A 19,276-nucleotide genomic window follows, 5' to 3' on the forward strand; every position below is an offset into this window, starting at 1 on the left:
TTTGAAACTTTATTAACGGAACTGGGATAAGAACAGAAGCAGAGGCAGTGATTTAAAATTTGTTAAACAGCCGGGAATCGAACGAGGTGGCGCAGTGGTTAGCACACTGGACTCGCATGCTGAAGAAGGACAGTTCAAATCTGCGTCTGGCCATCCTAACTTAGGTTTTCCGCGACTGTTCTAAACCACTTCAGGGAAATACCGGGATGATTCCTCTGAAAGAGCAGTGCCGATTTCCTTCCCCATTCCCCATTCCGCCTACGAGACCAGCATGAACTACACTAGTCCAGTGATCTCCGTAACACAAACTTCAATACCGACTGCTTAAGTACAGAGAAATGAGCTGAAGCTGTGTTAGAACGGACATCACAATGCTATGATGCTGTAGTAGTAAGCGGGAAGCCTGGGTTCAAGTCCTGGCTATAGCACACATATTAATTCATTGCTTAAGCTTCTATCCACATCGATGATAAAGTTGAGATTCATAAGTCTCCAGTGAAATGAAACTCCATCAGATCGAAAGATAACTTGGGATAGATACAGGGTATGTAAGTGGGTGGTGGTTGAACATTGTGACCCATGCAGGCTTGAGATCCTGAATGCCGCTGTGTTTCTCAGTTGGATTATTGGCGGTCTCAAAAGGATGCATGAGGATAATTGACGTATACTGAAATCATTAGCACATGAATAAACTACCAAAGAATGCCGTTCTATGTGCAAGCGAAATTGCTATATAGAAGCCAAGCATTACAGCACAGCGGTTACTCTTCCATCTTGTTGTGGAATTTAAATGCCATTTTGAAGGAGATGTAATAAAGGGCTTTTATAAACTTTCTGGTCTGATACGTAGCATCGTGTGGGAAAGAAAGATAAGATTTGTAGGTCTTATAAGAAGAATTCCGAGGAATATCTAATTTGATGTTAGTGAAGGGTTCTACAATTTTGAACGACACCAAGTAAACATGAAAGTGAATTATATTTAATACAAAAAAATTGTTCGTGGCACTAGGAAAATACGAGTATGCGTGACTAATAAAGGAAGAATGAACGGACTTATAGAGTTCTTATATCATCTACAGGCAGGCGCCTGATTGTGTTCAGGGAGCGGTAGGGACATGACTTCTAAAATAAGAGAAATATATCACTAGCCAGCTCGTATCACAGCGAATAATGGCTGCCCAAAATACTTACTACAGGATGAAGTGGAGCACCACATCAAACTTGTTACATACAGATCACGAAGCAAATAAGTTGAATGTATACACTCATATTCAATTACAACATATTTCCATATATGTACGTTTGCGTATCCAACTTCTACAGCAGCTTCACTATCTCAGTTATTACTATTTTCCCCGTCGTAAGTTTTTTTTTACAGGTTAACTATGTTGGTCAACAGACGCTTTTTCCTTTTATTTACAAAGTAACGTCAGTGCTCATTCCGAAACTAGTGTTCACATCACGTTTCTACATCTAAGTATTTGTGCACGAATAAGAATTTTACTTTATAAATTTTTATGCGCAATTTTCTTTGGGCGTTCATTGCAGTTATTACAAACTATGAAAATACATCCAGTGGCCATTCTGTAACTAGTGCTCAAAATCCGTTTCAACATTTAACTGTGTGTAGGTAAATAAGGATTTTACTTTGGAAATTAATAGTGCTATTTTCTTTCCGTGTATGTTCCTCTTAATATATATTCGGAAGTCGACAACTTTTTTCGTCGTTGTTGGCGGAATCCGAAACAGATGAAACTATACCAATATTTCTATGAAGAGAAATTTCGTGAAGGTTTACAAAAGGGGTGCAAAAAATCAAGAAGCTTGAAAGTGTATTGTGTCGGAGATGAGTGAATTTGAACATCGATAAACCGTTGGTGCTCATGTGGTGGGTAACAAAAGTAGCGAACGTGTTTGGTCTTTCACGAGGCCGATTTATAACGCATACAGAGAAAGTGAAAAAATATCATCTGCTAAGTCACAATGCGGATGAAAATGTGTGTTGAATGAGCGCACAGACGGTCATTGAAGTGAACTGTGGGGGAAAATAAGATGACAACAGTTGAAAACTCATTACATAACTGAATGTCGCACTCGCGAAACAACACGAAGACAGCTCCCTAAGCAGGGGATTGCAAGGCGAGCCGGAATTCTTAACCACTCATCAGCGATGCAAATACTCGTAACAGGAAAACATGGTGCCGAAACCATATAACTTGGACTGTGGAACGGTGGAAGGTACTCATTTGTCTGCATGAGTTTTGTTGCAGCTGTCAACTTCTGGCTGAGTTTCCATCCCAAGAGCAAAACACTGTGAGGGTCCGGTGATAATCTGGGTAGCTGTATCGCAGTATTCCAGGACCTCCATGGTTACATTGCAAGGTCGTGTTACTGCCTAGAATTATGTGACCACTTTGGTGGATTGTGATGCTGTGTTTCAAGAGAACAGGGCCCGTATTCACACAGCTCGGATCGTCCAGGACTGGTTTTGTTAGTACGAGGACAATATTGGCTTCTCTCCCCTGGTCTCAACAGGCAGTAGATTTCAATATTATTGAGCCTTTGTGGTCTACTTTGGAGGGAAGAGAGCATGACAATTATCCAAATTTATCATCGTAGCCCGAAAGTGCCAATATTTTGTAGGAAGAACGGGGGTAGATTCCCTCGAAAACTTTACGGGACCCGTATTTCTCCATTCCCATTCGACGAGAAGCTGTTTTGAATGCCAATGGGATTCCTACAACGAACAAGACATCACAATGTGTTGTGTTTATTTGACACTACGAGAGTGAAGGCATAGTCACAGTACATAATTTTTTTCTTTGAAGTACATTATGTACTGTGACTATAGCTTCACTATTGCAGTGTCAAATAAACATTTAAGTTATATTTTGGTCACACTCCTTACTAACGACAATTACGTCAGAATATAGGAGCGACGTGTTGTGTCTTTGGGTTTTCTGTATTTTTGTTTACCCACAGTATGTACAACAGTCTTCCTACCGTAAGTGCTTAAGATTGCAAAGGTAACTTTGTCGTTACCCCTACAGGGTACCTTCACATGTGAATGGGAAAGTCGGAGGTTTACCATAAATCAATGAAATCCCAATACGAGCTGTCGACGTTGAAGATCGCAGCATCAGCACGAGTCGACTGGGACAAAGATCTATTTACGAAAAATGGGTTCGTCATATTTTTCGCTGATTCGACGAGATTTGCTGGGACTCAATGAGTTGTAGGCAAGTCATTACCTCTGATTTCATTCCCCATACCCACCTCAATACCATCAGTCAACGACTGTTTGCCGGTAACACTGTAGGGTACAGGCACATGTTGGCTTTTTAGTTAATGTAGGAAGATGCAGGATAACTAGTACAAAATTTTTATTTATTGTGATGGACGCAGCTTGCTGCAAATGTGGAAAAATGTAAGTTAATGGGGTAAGTAGGAGAAACAGTGTGGGAATGATCATTGTATTAGCGGTGTTTTGTTTCACACAGTCATGTCGATTAAATGTCTTCACGTTGCGCTACAAAGATACATTAACTGGAAAGAGAACGTAACGTCGGTTGCATGGCAGCCGAATGGTCGACTTCGGTTTCTTCGATGATAACGGAAAGCTAATCTCCTATAAAAAGGAGACAGCAAATAAGAGGCGTACTTCTACGTTCAGTTATAAAGCAAGTATTAAATGAATACAAACTGGGAAATCCTACACCGAACCAGAGTTCTATTTTCGAAACAGTATTGAGAAACTGTAGAACGGTGCTATTGCCACCAACATTCATCTTGGTGTAAGGACCGCGAAGACAACGGAAATCAGGGGTTTCACTGAAGCGTATGGAGATTCGTTTTTTCCTCAATCTGTTTGAGAATGGGGACAAGAAATTTAATAATTATCAATCATTCAAGCTACTCTCAGACGTGCACCATATGGTGATATATAGGGTATATACATGATTGTAGATGTAAATGAATAAACTCCAGGTGGTAAGAAAATATCATTGATTACTTACTGATCAGCGAGGCGGAATACATTTTGACGAATAGTGCGTGATATTGTACATCACATATGTGTCAGACTCCCGACGGTGATGGCAATCAGGTACAGTGAAATGTACGTCGGCAGTGCAGTGCGATGGATTCTACACCATTGGATACGACCTCTGCCATGCATCTGACAGCGCTTTGCAGAGTATAAATGCAGACGTAGAACATAGCTAGACATCCACTTCATAAGAGCAATTTATGATACAACTGCTAAGCCAGAGAGGAATAAGAGCACAATTCATTATCATCTAGAAAATCCCAAAGCCATTTTTCACAACTTGTGAACATCCTGAGGTAGGTTATGTGAACTATGTACATAACCGGACCTTAGTTTATTCCGTTTCACTACATGCTAATACGCTGACTGCACCTTGTACTGACTTCCCATAGTAAGGGCTGAAGCAAATATGTGCAATTCTGATCATTTGTGTGCTGTCACATACCTAGTCATTGGTATGATGTTCAATTTAGTCTCATGCCCCGTTCTTGGTTTCGCAGTTTTGTTTGTGAGGAAAGAACTCTCCCAAGGAGGGTATGCTACGTTATAAATCATGTAGTATAGCAAATCGCTACTACTATTCTTGACGTGTGCGCTGGTGATTATGTTTCACCTGGAGTACGTCAGAATCACGGTCCAAAAACAACGTTATTTATTCAAGTAATATATTTGCTGTGTAGTCGGGCTTATTGCTGTTACTGCTACAGATTAACTTTCATATTTGCGTACGCTGTTCTCATGTCTCTTTTAACGAATTATTTTTCGCGGTATATAAATTAATGGTACTATATAAAGCATCTGGAGCTATCATGAAGAAAATATACCGAGCCTCACAATGAAAAATAAAATGTTGTTGCTCAATTTTGAAGTCGTGTTCCTGTGTAACAGAAGAAAGCGTGAGAAAAGCATTAGAAGCGCGCTATTCCTCTTCATTCTTGAAATTTCGCAGTATTGCGAAGAATGAGTAAGACACATTGACGACCTGTAAAAGAAGAAAAATGATGAGTGCAGATTCTACACATATTCAGGTATTTGTTGAGAATTACTTCGTCGTTCTTCGAGGTCTGTTCAAAAAATTCTGGAACATTCGTAATTTCGCGCCAGTGGTGTGTTGCAGAGAAATGCGGTTGGCATTCCTGCACTTCCCTGTGCTTAATATGTTAACTGCTGGAAGTTTGATCGTTGTGTGTCTGTTAGCTATTGTTCAGTGCTGTATTGAGTAGTTCGTTGTGTCTCGCAGTTTGAGAATTTCGAGATGTTAGAGTTAGAGGAGCAACAAGACTGCATTAAATTTTGTGCGAAACTAAATAAAACCTGTACAGAGACACACCAAATCATGCAGAAAGCCTACGGTGATGAGTGCTTAAGCCGTACTCGGTGTTACGAATGGTTCACACGGTTCAAAAATGGCCGGACCGAAGGTAAAGGTGACTCTCGTTCACGACGCCGTTCGGCGTCTACCGATAATGCTCCTATCAGGAACGCCAACGAAAATGTCCGTACCAGTCGAAGACTCCCCGAGGGATTGCAGAAGAGTGTAACATTTCAGTTGGATCATGTCATGACATCCTCACACAGCATTTTGCATTGCATCGTGTCGGTGCCAAGTTCGTCCCACGGCTCAAGAAAAGAAATACTTTCACCTCGCAGTGTGTGAAGAGCTTTTGGCTTGCACAGATGAGAAAGGGAAGTTGCTTAAGAGAATGGGTCTACGCTTATGATGTTGAAACCAAGGTTCAGTCTTCACAATGGGACAGGGAAGGTTTTCCAAAACCAAAAACAGCTCGTCAGGTCAGGTAAAATGTCAAAGCCGTACTGATAATTTTTTTTTGACTTTGACGGATTAGGTCATGAGTTCGTGCCACAGGGACCACCTGTAAATAGACAGTACTACCGGGGCGGGTTGCGACGCCTGTGAAAAAATATGAGAGGCTAAACGTGCTGAAATGTGGGGAGATAGATCATGGCTCTTGCACCACGATAACTCTCCCTTTCATTCGTCCCTGTTGGTGCGTGACTAATGCACAAAAAACGAAATCATTGTCCCGCCTTATCCCTCGTTACCTGCAGACTTGGCTCCTTCGGACTTTCTTTATATTTCCCAAGTTGCGAATCCCATTGAAAGGATGACGATTTATAACGATAGACGGGATAAAAGAAAATTCGCAGACGGTGCTTCGCGCGATCCAGCAACAGGCGTACGAAGACTGCTTCCGGAAGAGGGAACTGCGTTGGGAGCGATGGGGAGTATTTCGAAGGAAACTATGCTCAATAAGTAAAAGACAAGCTTACAAAAATTTTGTAGATGATGTTCCGGAATATTTTGAACAGACCTCGTATAGTGGCAAATATGAATTAATCATTGATACCAGATTACAAATTCTTATGAAGTCAGAAACTACTAAGCCAATTAGTTGTTTTCGAATTGTTGCCAATACTAACATGTCAGATACGCTATCCGATCCTGGCAACATATTATTACATTTACTTCATTGTCCATTCTATTGGTTTACAATGACATGTGTACTTGTAAACATCTAAAAATGTGAGATTTTAATATACTGATCAGTACGCTGGGAATCTCTGGGGAAGGCACAGCCGAATGCCTTTTACTATATGCAGGCCTGCTAATTAGTGGAGAGGTTATGCTAAAATTATCTACGTAGTATTTACGGTGCCCTTTATAGAAGGTGTTTAGCGTCATTGTACAACCCTCCCACTAAACAGTTTCTTAAAATTTAACAGTTATGTTTTAGTAAGAAAAAAACATTTTTTCATTTTTGCAGGACTTGTGCTGTGCAGATCACCGCTTTAACAGAAGTGAACTGTGTAGTGTGTGTAACAGTTTCCTTCTATTCACCTTTGTATGGATGCCACAAGCTGGAGTAGAGTTCGAGAATAAGCAATATCAATTTTTGCGCGCTGATTAGTTCAGACAAGATTGTAGCCTTTTGGATTCTGTCAGTAAAAAATTATACAAAGAATAAATAAATAAATAGATACGAAAATCCAGTTCTAGAGACCAGTGAAGCCGTCGTCTGTGGTTCCAATATGTGACCATGTCAGTGACTTTTATACTTGTAGAGGACTTCAGGTGGCTACTGGAGGAGCGAAGTTATTACTGTCTCATAAGACTTGACTTTGAGCTAGTTAATACTGCAAACAAGTAAAAAAAAAAAAAAAACAGTAAATAAATCAGGCTGAGAGAGGGCATGGGCATGGTTGACATTATCCTTGTCACGATAGGTTTTTTAACAAAATAGAAATACTTACCAAGTAATGATCACAACTCCTTTCGAAATAGCCCCCTTGGTTATCTACACATATTTGCCAACTTTTCTGGAGGTCTTGGAAGAAACAAGGGAAATTTTCAGCTGCTATGCTTGTAGGATCATTTATCAAATCCCGTACGATGTCTGTAACACACTGATGAAATTTTCCTTTCAGCTATCAGTCGTCTTTCCACTCGCGGAAAGAAGAAGAAGGAAAAAAAAACCACAAGGCGAGAGTTCGAGCGAGTATGGCGGATGTGGGATGGCAGTAACAGAATATCTGGCCAGATACTCAACAGGTGAAGCATTAAGGGGTCTTGCTTTGTCAAGCAGTAAGAACCAGTCCTGAGAAAGTCACAAATCAGGGCGGGACGTTGAATTGCTCACTTTTTCACCTCGAGGAAACATACACTTGGTGAACTAATCCTTTACTATCAAGCAATCAACATTGTCTTTGTTCTCGAAGGTTCTCGTTTGACAGTTTTCGAGACTGGTGATCCAATACTCCGACATTCAGCACTTTGACACTTCGTATGAGGGTCCTACTGGTAGCACCAACTTTCATTCACAGCCATAATCTTTGGCAGGATATGTGGGATCACATGTGGCTCTATCCATTAGTCCAGCAGATTTTCTTCGTGTTTCCTCTTTCTGTCTGCATGTTAGTGTGTGAGATACAAGTTATGCATTAAGTTTCCGTTTCCCTAAATCTGCGCGTAAGGCCTTATAACACACATTAACATTCAAATTAAGTTTTTCTGATACCGCACACATAGTTATATTACCGACCTCTTGCAATAACTGAATTACCCGCACCAAGTTTGCATCGGTATGTGCTGCTGACGGGTGGCCAGCTATGGGATCGTCTTGCACTGAATCTCTGTGTGGTGTGCGTACTGTAAGACCTTCGGTACACACACCATCAGATTATTTGACTTGTCACCCTAACGAAGTAGGCGAGTGTCAGCAATATGTCTCGTGGTCTTATCGTGGCGTGTTTATCTTCTGCCGTTAGGTCAGACGATAGAAATGACACTTGCACGCTTAGAGTAGCAGATTGACGGTGACCAACTTTAAACCGAACTTGATTAATTTCACACACATTTATTAAAATAATAACAAGCATAAACATTACGTAACTTGATTCTGGATGCTATTTACAATTGACAATCTGAAGTTCCTTTGGTCTTGGTACGTTAATCTTATTCTCACATATCTCTGATACTTGACAAAGTATCTATACATTTATCTTCATGGCTATGTACAGGAATATGACAATCTTATTAGGCGCAGACTGAAACGTGACTACAGACTAATGCAGACTAATCGGAGGTCTGTACACTCGTTATAATACCTCGAGCGTTTAGGTATCACTGCGCGAGTGTGATCCGCGAGGAGAAAACGTTCTACGTTAGCAGCAATCTCATTGGCTGCGTTACATATTAATACGCGGATCGGCGGAAGCAGAATTTGGTCCGTCTCTATGACAGCGCCATCTCGTAGTGCGGAGACGGACGAGCGCTGCGCCTGCTCTGTTGTGCTTAGCGGGGCGCGCTCTAGTGGGAAAGTTGTGTACGCGCTGACTACGCGGAACTATATACACAACCCTCTGCCTCCCGAAAACCTATTTTGCCACTCGAAAACACAACTCCTTGAAAGTGCCTCTCCTATGTATGTTTGCTTAATGATTGGCCACGTTCCATTAGGGGTTTTCCTGAGATTAATTCACTGGAGTCAGAGAATGATTTCTGTGTTTCCTGAATCGCAAAATGTTTGGGGAGCTGTGGTATACAAAATGGAAACCTGAAATCGTCACTATGATTCTGACATCAGCTGGTAATGTGTTTAGTGACCCATCGTGAAACAGTGTGGGTACAGTGAGTGTGTTGACGGGGAATGCGAAACGAATGAACAATGTATCATTAGTCTTTTACATTATTAGCCTAAAGGATATATTTATAGAACTCTATTGTACACTGGGGATGTAACTGACGAAGTAGCATGGTTTGTAAAGGCTGGCCTCGTATTTCAGAGGGTGGAGTTGCTAATCTTCATTCGGCCATTCAAATTTAGGTTTTCCGTGGTTTCCCTAAATTACTTCAGGCGAACGACGGGTTAGTTACTACTACATGGCCGCGACCGACTACGTATCCAATCCTTGTCAAACTAGACCTGTAAGAACGTAAATGCTTGTATACACGAATTACGTAATTTTTATTGTCCTTAAATCGTAATACCACGATATGTCTAATACTCTCATAAAAGTGATCGACATGTGAATAAAACTACTACTACTAATACTAAACATGTGGCATGATTGTTTAGTTTCTCAGTGTTGTTGACCTTAAGTCCCTAGAAAGCTCAACAACAGTAGTGCCGACCTTACCGGTCGGGGCGGATAACTCAACAAAACACTTCATCATTTCTTTCCCTGTCGTAGTCCAGGGAAGGAGGTAATACCAATTTTGTACTGGTGAGTCATTATTGAAAAGAGCATTACCTACTCCTCAGTTGCACTGGTATAAAAAATTTACTAAATTTTGAGGTGTGAATATTCATATTAGGCATGAACCATAAACTTGTTCGCAGAAATCATTCTAGATTGGCGATATGGGGCAGTCACTAATGAATTCAACGGTATTAGTATACAAATTGCGACAGTAAAATGGGTATCTGTTTCATTTAATTCTTGAATTATTTATGATAAATATAGATGTACACTGAACACAAATAATATCTGAGTTAATTTTCAGTTTGATATTTCAAACTACAGTTAAAACAGTTTATGTATACTGATTTAACGTATATTTATAATTTAACGGTTTTTCTACGTTTTTATCGTAGTGTCGAATAATTTTAGAATCCCTAATATGTAAAGACCTACTTAATGATTTTTAATTTTTAAAATTATGTTTTGGAAATAATATGTGCAACACACCGTGCCCAGAAATTTTTAACGGAAACTCTCTACTAGCTCTGAGCACTATGGGACTTTACATTTATGGTCATCAGTCCCCTAGAACTTAGAACTACTTAAACCTAAGTAACCTAAGGACATTACACAACACCCACTCATCACGAGGTAGAGAAAATCCCTGACCCCGCCGGGAATCGAACCCGGGAACCCGGGTATGGGAAGCGAGAACGCTACCGCACGCCCACGAGCTGCGGACGAAATTGTCTACTACTCTAGGCTGATTTTCATAAACAGCAGTTTTATAGTTAATGAACCTACCACTACCTAGAACAGAGAATTATAGAAAGCGAGATTTCAGCTTTCTCTTAATCACTATCGATAAAGGTGTAAATGTACCACTCGGAAATGCGTTTTCGTTATTGCTCATTTCACAGTTTTCAGACAGCATAACATTTTCTCTCGTAAAAACAAAAATTGCAAACTAAATGTCAGATATTAAATACGTACATAAAGTTTTCGTTTGCTACTCATGAAAATATTCTACCATGACATTCAGAAGAAAGTGAAAGTGCTTCAGTGAAAGCGAAAATATCTTATGTCCTGTCGATATCGACGTCATAAGAGACTGATAACACATAGCCCAAGAAAAGGATGGAGGAAGGCATTAGCTACTTTAGAAATCATTGTGATTTTTATGAATCGTAAGGAAAATCTGAAGATATCTATAAGAAATGGTCTCGGCCTGGATCTTCCTGAATACGAAAACATTACGATCACCACTTCGCCACCAGAGCTGATAAAATTCTTTGAAAACTTCGACAGATGACGACCACCTGCGTTAGCAAATAGTATCTACCATAGAATTTGAAAGATGTAGGTTCCAGGAAAATGAAAGAGACACATTCTTCTGGTTCAGTTGGCAGAAATTTCCTAGACGGGCTGCGCATCGCTGGAGCTTCCTGGCGTTATTTTATCACAAACAGCAAAAGGTTTTTTGCAAAATTCTTGGCTCTAGAAAAATCAGAGTTAGATGCAGAAGTACATAACAGTCCAATCATGTTTTTTTTAGAGGGCTTAAATCTGTATGTACTCCAGAGTTTAAAACATGCTCTTCCACTGGAAATAGTAGACAAATTTCGAAGATTTCATTTGATTCAGCGTTTAGTTTAACCATTACCGTATTTTTTGTGTAATAATCGGAATCCTTGTATTATACAGAGAAACAACAACTCTTGTAGTTTCAACCTGCATGGTACCAAACAGCTGCCACGCGGGATTAGCCGAGCGGTCTAGGACGCTGCAGTCATGGATTGTGCAGCTGGTCCCGGCGGAGGTTCGAGTCCTCCCTCGGGCATGGGTGAGTGTGTTTGTCCTTAGTATAATTTAAGTTATGTAGTGTGTAAGCTTAGGGACTGATGACCTTAGGATTGAAGTCCCATAAGATTTCACATACATTTTTTTAACCAAACAGCTGAGGTCATCGGTCCCTAAGTTTACGCACTACTTAATCTAACTTACATTAACTTATGCTAAGGACAACACACCCACCCATGCCCGAGGGAGGACTCGAATCTCCGACGGGGGGAGCCACCCGGCACCCGGACCGTGACAAGGTGCCCTAGACCTCGCGGCGAAGTGCAGCCTGATTTACTGTGGCACCCCACAGACTGACGAGACAGGAAAAACTTCAAGATTCGCGACTTGAAGAATATGAATATTTACTGCTAGTGCATTAGAATTTTTTAACAATGTTTCGAGGACCTTCTGGACAACACTTCAAACTGTTTCTGTAACAGTAGCTGCTATCAGTTTTTTTCTTCTTGAGAGCGAGGAAAGGAAAGCTACAGTTTCACGTCAGCTATATACCACTAGATCTTTCACACATAAGGGTGCATGAAGATACGTACGGTGGGCAACGTGTAAAGTGTTGCTGATAAAAGTGAGAGTTCTCCGTGAGATGCGCTGTACTACAAGTGAAATATTAATTACAGAATGGGATCAAGAATACAGGACCAGTCGCCTTACCGAGACAAAGGACTCCCTGGAGAGTGGGAAGAACCCACCGGCGGTGATACACAGAGGACGCTGCGCGCGTTGCATCACGAGCAGCAGCGACCGTTTGATGGACACGGGACACTCCAGCAGCGACGTCACCGCGTCGTACGCCGCCAGGGCCACGTTCTCGCTCTGCAAAAGACCACCACCTTCAGCAAGCAACTCGTTGTGAATGAATACAATCATCTTACGCAGAATAGTTTCAACATTAAAATGTCATAAAATACTGTAACTTGCGAATAAAAGTATGTGATGTACATCGAATTATGGATAAAAGATTAAGGGACTGTGAAATCCTCAGTTTAACGTTGTCAGAATAACTTTGGAAATATGGAATTTTGGAAATAATCAGACTCGAGCAGTAGAGTTGTTACTACAACACGTAGCATGGTGTGAATTACAAATGATATACTGCAGGGTACCATTGTCCGTTCTGTGTTGCGGCGGCCTATGTGACCGAGCGGTTCTAGGCGCTTGAGTCTGGAACCGTGTGACGACTGCGGTCGTAGGTTCGAATCATGTCTCGGGCATGGATGTGTATGATGTCTTTAGGTCAGTTAGGTTTAAGTAGTTCTAGGGGACTGATGACCTCAGATGTTAAGTCCCATAGTGCTCAGAGCCATTTGAACCATTTTTCTTTTTTTTTTTTTTTTGTTGTTCTGTGTTGCGTATATATCTCTGACATGTAATCAATCTTATTTGCCACATTTTGTGGAAGCAGTTTTCTTTCCAGATGCAAAAGTGCTTTTGTATGAAAAATTTGCTGCGCGGCAGGGAGTATAATGATATGAAATTTCTGGAGCGAAACAACATTCTGAACCGAGTCTTGAGGCAGTACCCTTGCCTCTTTCAGAGAGTTCTCTGCCGAATGAATCGTCAGAAAATGTCTGAAGGATTCAATCTGCCGTTGAGAGTTGGTAAGGAAATTCTAGCGGTTGAGTAACGGGTTGAATGCTTGCTCTGAACCGTGTTTAGATGGTCAAGTTGTTAAAGCGTTGCGCGCAAAAACTACGGGTTTGTGAAATGCTCTGAATCGATATTCTCAGGAAAAGGAATCAATAAGGCAAATTAACGAGAATGAATTGAAATAGCTTGTGTCACTGGTATTACAGTGATAAAGTTGTGGGATAACTATTCCGTTAGCAGAAAATTGTTCAACTCTTCTATTCAGTGAGATTTAGTAATAAAGTGGAAGAAAGTAACTAAAACTTGTTTGTGGATTCTGTGTAAGTAATCACTGTTATGAAATTACTAAACGACTTCGATTACTAACAACATTTAGGTAAATATCATGCGACATGTGCGACTTATATAACAACAATTTACAATACATTTCTATATAGATAAAATCGTACTGACTAATCCGTTCTAGTCCTAGTGAAAGTGCAAATTCATAAATTTAGCTCCAGGAGGGAACATTTATTCTCTGTAAACCGTAATTCTAATATAGCTACACGGTGTTCGATACTTATCAAGTAAAATAAGTTTTCTGAAAAGTGCCAGTTTAATTTCTTACAAATAATCTATACTCGTATTATTTTCAGTATTTGTTTATGGTATTTTACAGTTTTGAACATGGCTGTTATTCAGCAACCATATACTAGTTTCAACATAGGATCAAACGGCCAACTGTTTATACATACAAAGACAATAGAAGAAAATATCTAAATACAGGATTTAGCAACATTTCATTCTGATGAAGACACATGTAGTAGGTGTCGAGAACTAAGTCAATGTACCTATCGCTTATGTGCAACCGGTTGGCTGTTTAGTCCTATGTTGATGCAATAGGTGAGTCTTTGGAGAAACATATGTATACAGGCTCAGTGCTAAAGTGCCAGACTACACGCCCAAAGAGATCGGGTTTGATCCCCAGTCAATTCAAGGTTTTTTATATGTCACTAATCACATTTCTTGCAATATTTCGTAACGTGAAAAATGATGAGCTACACTGTGGTTCAGAATCCACATTAAATCTTAGCCTCCCATACTACTGGCTGGGTAAGTCAGTTCAAAGGTCGGAGGAAGGGATCGACATACCACCTCCAACAGGACCATGCCTAATGACGCACTGTGGTGTTCAGAACAACGGTCATACTGATGACTGCTTTACTTGCTTGCTTACAGATCCATATCAATAGCGTGTATTTAAAAATTCAAAATTAACTTTGTACAGCTATGTACTATTTCTGTCCTTCCATGCTACAGAAACATCTGAGTGTCATTTATCAAATATCTAATTTCTCTAGAGATTGTTCCATATTCATGTGTTCAACATTCTCATGACTTACTTTGGCATTAGCATATTTGTTCCAATAGTAAATATTACTCTGTTGTAAGATACATGTACGTAGATATCCTTTTCTTACCATCTGCCGCAAAAAATAAATAAATAAAAATTAAAAAAAAAACAAGATTCACATATGAAAAAGCGTTGAATTTTCATGCATTTCAGGATGTGTATGTCACTATTTAACCCATGTGGTGCTTTGATATGCACTCGATGGCGTGGTATGACCTCTTTACCCAGGTAGGTAAGCAATTGTCTCTACCACATCCCACCTGGGGGGAATGTGAGCTCTCCATTGCGCCGACTTATCGTGGTTCCGTAAGAAGTTGCCCTCACTCGTATACAGCTGTCAGTCAAAGGATCAGTAGTATCAGTCAGTTCGTTAACTGAAATGTTTTTGCGTCTGTTCCAGCAGTATGTGACTTCATACTGACCTTTACTGAACAGATTTGGAAATAGAACAACTTCAGTAATGTCACCATTTTAAAACTGTAATTTCTCAGATATCAAATACTTGATGTTTTTGATGACTTTCTACCAGTTAACTGAGTCTGTCAAATGTAAGTTGTTGGGAAAAGCATAATAACAGTTTGCACAACTTGTTGAATAAAATCGGTTCACCATTTCTGGCACCTTACCACTTGCAGTTCCTCACTTGCTAACCTGTTTCACTAGTAAAGGAAATGTCTACTGAAAGAAATCTTGGTAGTGAAATAAAACCAAGTGCAAGTGCAGATCACATATTCTACAATGAAAAACTCACTTCTGTAATGAGGTCATCTCCAAACCAGCAATATTCAAACAACTCTGCAAGCATTACAGTCAAATGGCAGCCAAATTTTCCTGTCTCTTGCAGGCCGTTTTTATTCTGTAAAAAAGCTGCTATTAGGCACAAGAAATCAAAATACTTTGTGCGCTGCCAAAAAAAAATGTACTCAGTCGAAATAAAGAAAAATTATTCTAAAATGCAGCAGAAGGGAAGAAATTGGAATATAGATACATGGAAATCTAGAAGACAATGCTTAATATAAGAAATAGAAACTCAAAATCGAAAAACCTTTGATGGTGAGACAGACATGAGGTTTCCTAGAAGTGAACACTAGAAGTTAGAAATGCCAGCTGGGATGAAAAAAATGTAGTCTTAGTTCAGAACGTAAATAAATTGGTGAAGGAGTTTGTTTTAGATAAGTCAGCTGAGAGTTTCTTGACTTTGCACTAATAATAATTATTTTCCTTTATTTTATATTGCTAAACAGCGTAAATCAAGGTATAATTCGATCACATGACTGCTGTTATTTACGTGACGTATCAGTGCATTTATCTTCTTCATGTTTCGTTGAAATGGATGTAATGAAATGCTGTACCGCCATCTAAATTCTTTCTTTTGTGTGACTTAGTGCCAGTGGGACTCATCTAGAAATACTGAAAATACATGGAGATACTTCTTCTTTGTTTTCGAAATTTAATAGATGGATAGCTGAATAGTGGAGTGGTATATCTTTCCAGGTATATGGTCTTCGTAGTGGTCGTTTGAAAGTGAACTAGCAATGGAAAAGGAAAGAGTGCATGCTATGATACTGGACGTGAAGCTGCATAAAAATATCTGGCACCAATTTTGTTTCAGAAGAGAGGAGAGTACGTTATACGCTAAGAATTAATAACCAGCTAGGTCTGATTAGATGGAAACCCATTTGTTGAATTGAGACTAAATGCAAATACGAAAATGACTGTTGAATCATTGTAAGAAAAAATCCAGTTGATTTGGCCTACCATTTTGTTACTACAGCAGATTGTGCCACTCTGTGCCGCAAACGGAGCAAAGAGGTTGATGGAAGCCTGTAGTGAGGCGTTTTCTGGAATGCAGAGTACGACCAGTCCTCTGGTCAACTGAATGGAGATAAACCGAATGAAAGGGACCATATCACAAATGATGAAGTGACGAACCACGGTGGGTCTTTTAAATCCCACACGACTTTGCTCGACTAAAGCGTATCATTATAATGATCCTTAACCTGGTGTTCAACTTTATCAGGTCTGGATGTGAAATTTTCATGTTCACCCTGAAGGTAATGTGCAATATGTTTCTTGTCGCTCTTGGTATTCATGTTTACAGCAGAACTTAGTGATGTAACAGCCTCTTGACCACTACCGACTCCCTGTTGTACGGTGAGTCGGAAAGTTCGGGTCTGTTGGTCAGCTGTAGATAAACTCCTTCACGAGTGGGTTATCTCCGATTTATTGCGCAAGGAATTTTCGGCTGAGGCATTTGGACAAATTTCAGACGACTTCATCTCACCTGTCAGCCCTTATCACTTGAGTGTCCCAGACTGTAGCTGATAAGTTGAATCAGCATCTAAAATTGTGCTGGCGTAAGCCGTTGCCGGCACCCTGGTCAGCAAAGATGTAGTAAGTAGAAAGAGGGCAGACGCTGGATCAAGCGCACCTATCAGGAGAGCAATACGCTGCTAACGCCATCTTAACCACAACTATTTAGATCAACGCCGCGGACTGGACAGCTCAGTCAGTCTCAGTCACTAGCTCAGTCTCTGTCGCACGAACTCCCACACTAGTTTGACGTCTGTCATTCATCGCATAGCGGGACTTGTGCTTCATCAGCAGCGAGGCTAACGTGGACTACTACGAAAGAGCTTGTACCACAACACATGGACCCTCTTAAAATAAGTAGCTTCCAGTTAATGTAAAAAAAAGAACCCTTTTAAAACATTTGCGCAGTTGTGTTGTAGAGAGGGGATACTGGAAACAAACAACATCCTCTCCCTTGGTCCCTATGGTACAAGACTCAACAGTGGCGACGAGGACACAACAAAAACTATAACATGGCCGGAAAGTTTACGCGAGATATTCTCCAAATTTCTCCCCAAATGTTCTGCCACTGTTGCATCTGAGGTATCAGGTCCATACATTATTCCTTAGGTCCATATTTTCAGGAAACCATCTGATACCAAAACAGCATCAATTTGGCTTCACAACGGGTATCAGTTAGTGTTTTCCGGAGACGCAGGTCAGATCCAGACGAAATGGCTTAAGGGATTCCACCATATTGGAAATATGACATTTGGGATGACATGATATGTTTGTCAAAGGTGTACTCTTACCTGGACTACAGAACCTGAAAGAAAAGAGTTAGCAGGGAGAAATTCCAGGTATTTGGTGTCAGTTAGCAGTAAGTCCGCTTAGCGGAAAAGTAAGAACAGTGCCCAACGTCATGGTGGAAATAGCACAGTCTTACGTACAGAATGATCGGATCCTGTGCCATATTGCAAATCTGAATATGACAACAACCGACAAAATCTCACAGTTGATGAAAGGAGTCAAAGAAATCATATACCAAGGTTGTCTAGCAAAGAACATCACAAAAGCCGTGCATTTCATCAGATGGTACCAGCACATCCCGAGAGCGCTACAATTGTTGGACGATAGAGGTATGCCGGCCGGTGTGGTCGTGCGGCTCTAGGCGCTTCAGTCTGGAACCGCGTGACCACTACGGTCGCAGGTTCGAATCCTGCCTGGGGCATGGATGTGTGTGATGTCCTTAGGTTAGTTAGGTTTAAGTAGTTCTAAGTTGTAGGGGACTGATGACTTCAGATGTTAAGTCTCATAGTGCTCACAGCCATTTGAACCATTTGAACCAAAGAGGTATGACCGACCTTAGAGTTTGGTTCCTAATGCACATGTGGCACACCATCTCTATGCCACCTCCCTGACATTCCAGGTGGTGCGAGAAGAGATATAGCATTTTATGCAAGCCAGAACTGATGAAATGAGTACCAAATACAATCGACTCCTCCACCTATAGAAGAAAGAGCAACATGCCGTTTTGTTTCCATTGTGGAAGTCCTGAGCATGTTTTGAGCTACTTCAAAGAGAGAAGACGAATGTTCGACAACTACTGCAATGCTAGGTGTCAACCGTCACAACAGATTTTCTCACGCCAGTCAACTGTAGACAATGACAGTCGTCATGTCACACGAAGTTAAACACTGTACCCCGGTCGAAGGACTTTCCAAGACTCCATTGTGTTCCCCTTTGCTGTACAGAGGTCATCCGCACGCCAGATCGTCAAATTCAGGAAAACTAAGCTAGGCGAAAGTCTATAGTGCTGAGACTGCCACGGATGAAGATAATCCGAGTACGTCGGTTATCAAGATGTCGGGAAATCTCATCAACATCATCACTGATGGCAAACCTGTCCAGGATTTAGTCGACTTGTGGACTTCTTTTTCTCTAATTTCATATGTTTATCATCAACCAATTAAGGTAATTGTGCTGAAATTCGCAAATGGGAAATACAGCCAGCTAACAGTAACACGGATTGGAAGTACACCTAACAATGACAAAACTTAGTCCTTTGAATTTTCCATTTTACCAGACTCCAGTGATAATATTATTGCTGGGTGGAATCCCTCGCACACTTCCCAAGCTGTCACGGACGATGGAAGGTCAGAGCTCCAGTTCGAAGAAGCTACTACAACAAGCAAAAATAACTAAGATTCCTTCGAGCGGTTGTTTGCTGTTGGAAATATTGTTAGACCGCCACCATCGACATGTTCCAGTCACAATTCTAGACGCTCAGCGAAACTGTGAAGATTTTGTCGATTACAAAACGCTTCTCAGGCCTAAAAACGAAATCTGCATAATAGCAACCGATCACAATCATTGTAGATGGAAAATTG

The 19,276-nt window shown here is 40.6% G+C and overlaps 1 protein-coding gene across 1 annotated transcript in view; it reads right to left on the bottom strand.

Moving 5' to 3' along the window:
- Positions 1-4,967: 4,967 nt before the first annotated feature.
- Positions 4,968-19,276, bottom strand: part of LOC124803304 (odorant receptor Or2-like) — a 57,697-nt gene continuing 43,388 nt past the window's right edge. The window contains exons 4-6 of the mRNA XM_047264487.1: positions 15,346-15,450; positions 12,263-12,424; positions 4,968-5,030 (exon numbers count right to left, since the gene is read on the bottom strand). Of these exons, the coding sequence (XP_047120443.1) occupies positions 4,968-5,030; positions 12,263-12,424; positions 15,346-15,450 (330 nt within the window). The remainder of the gene's footprint in view (positions 5,031-12,262; positions 12,425-15,345; positions 15,451-19,276) is intronic.

Source organism: Schistocerca piceifrons, chromosome 6 (genome assembly GCF_021461385.2).
Source record: "Schistocerca piceifrons isolate TAMUIC-IGC-003096 chromosome 6, iqSchPice1.1, whole genome shotgun sequence".
NCBI classification, from domain to species: Eukaryota; Metazoa; Arthropoda; class Insecta; order Orthoptera; family Acrididae; genus Schistocerca; species Schistocerca piceifrons.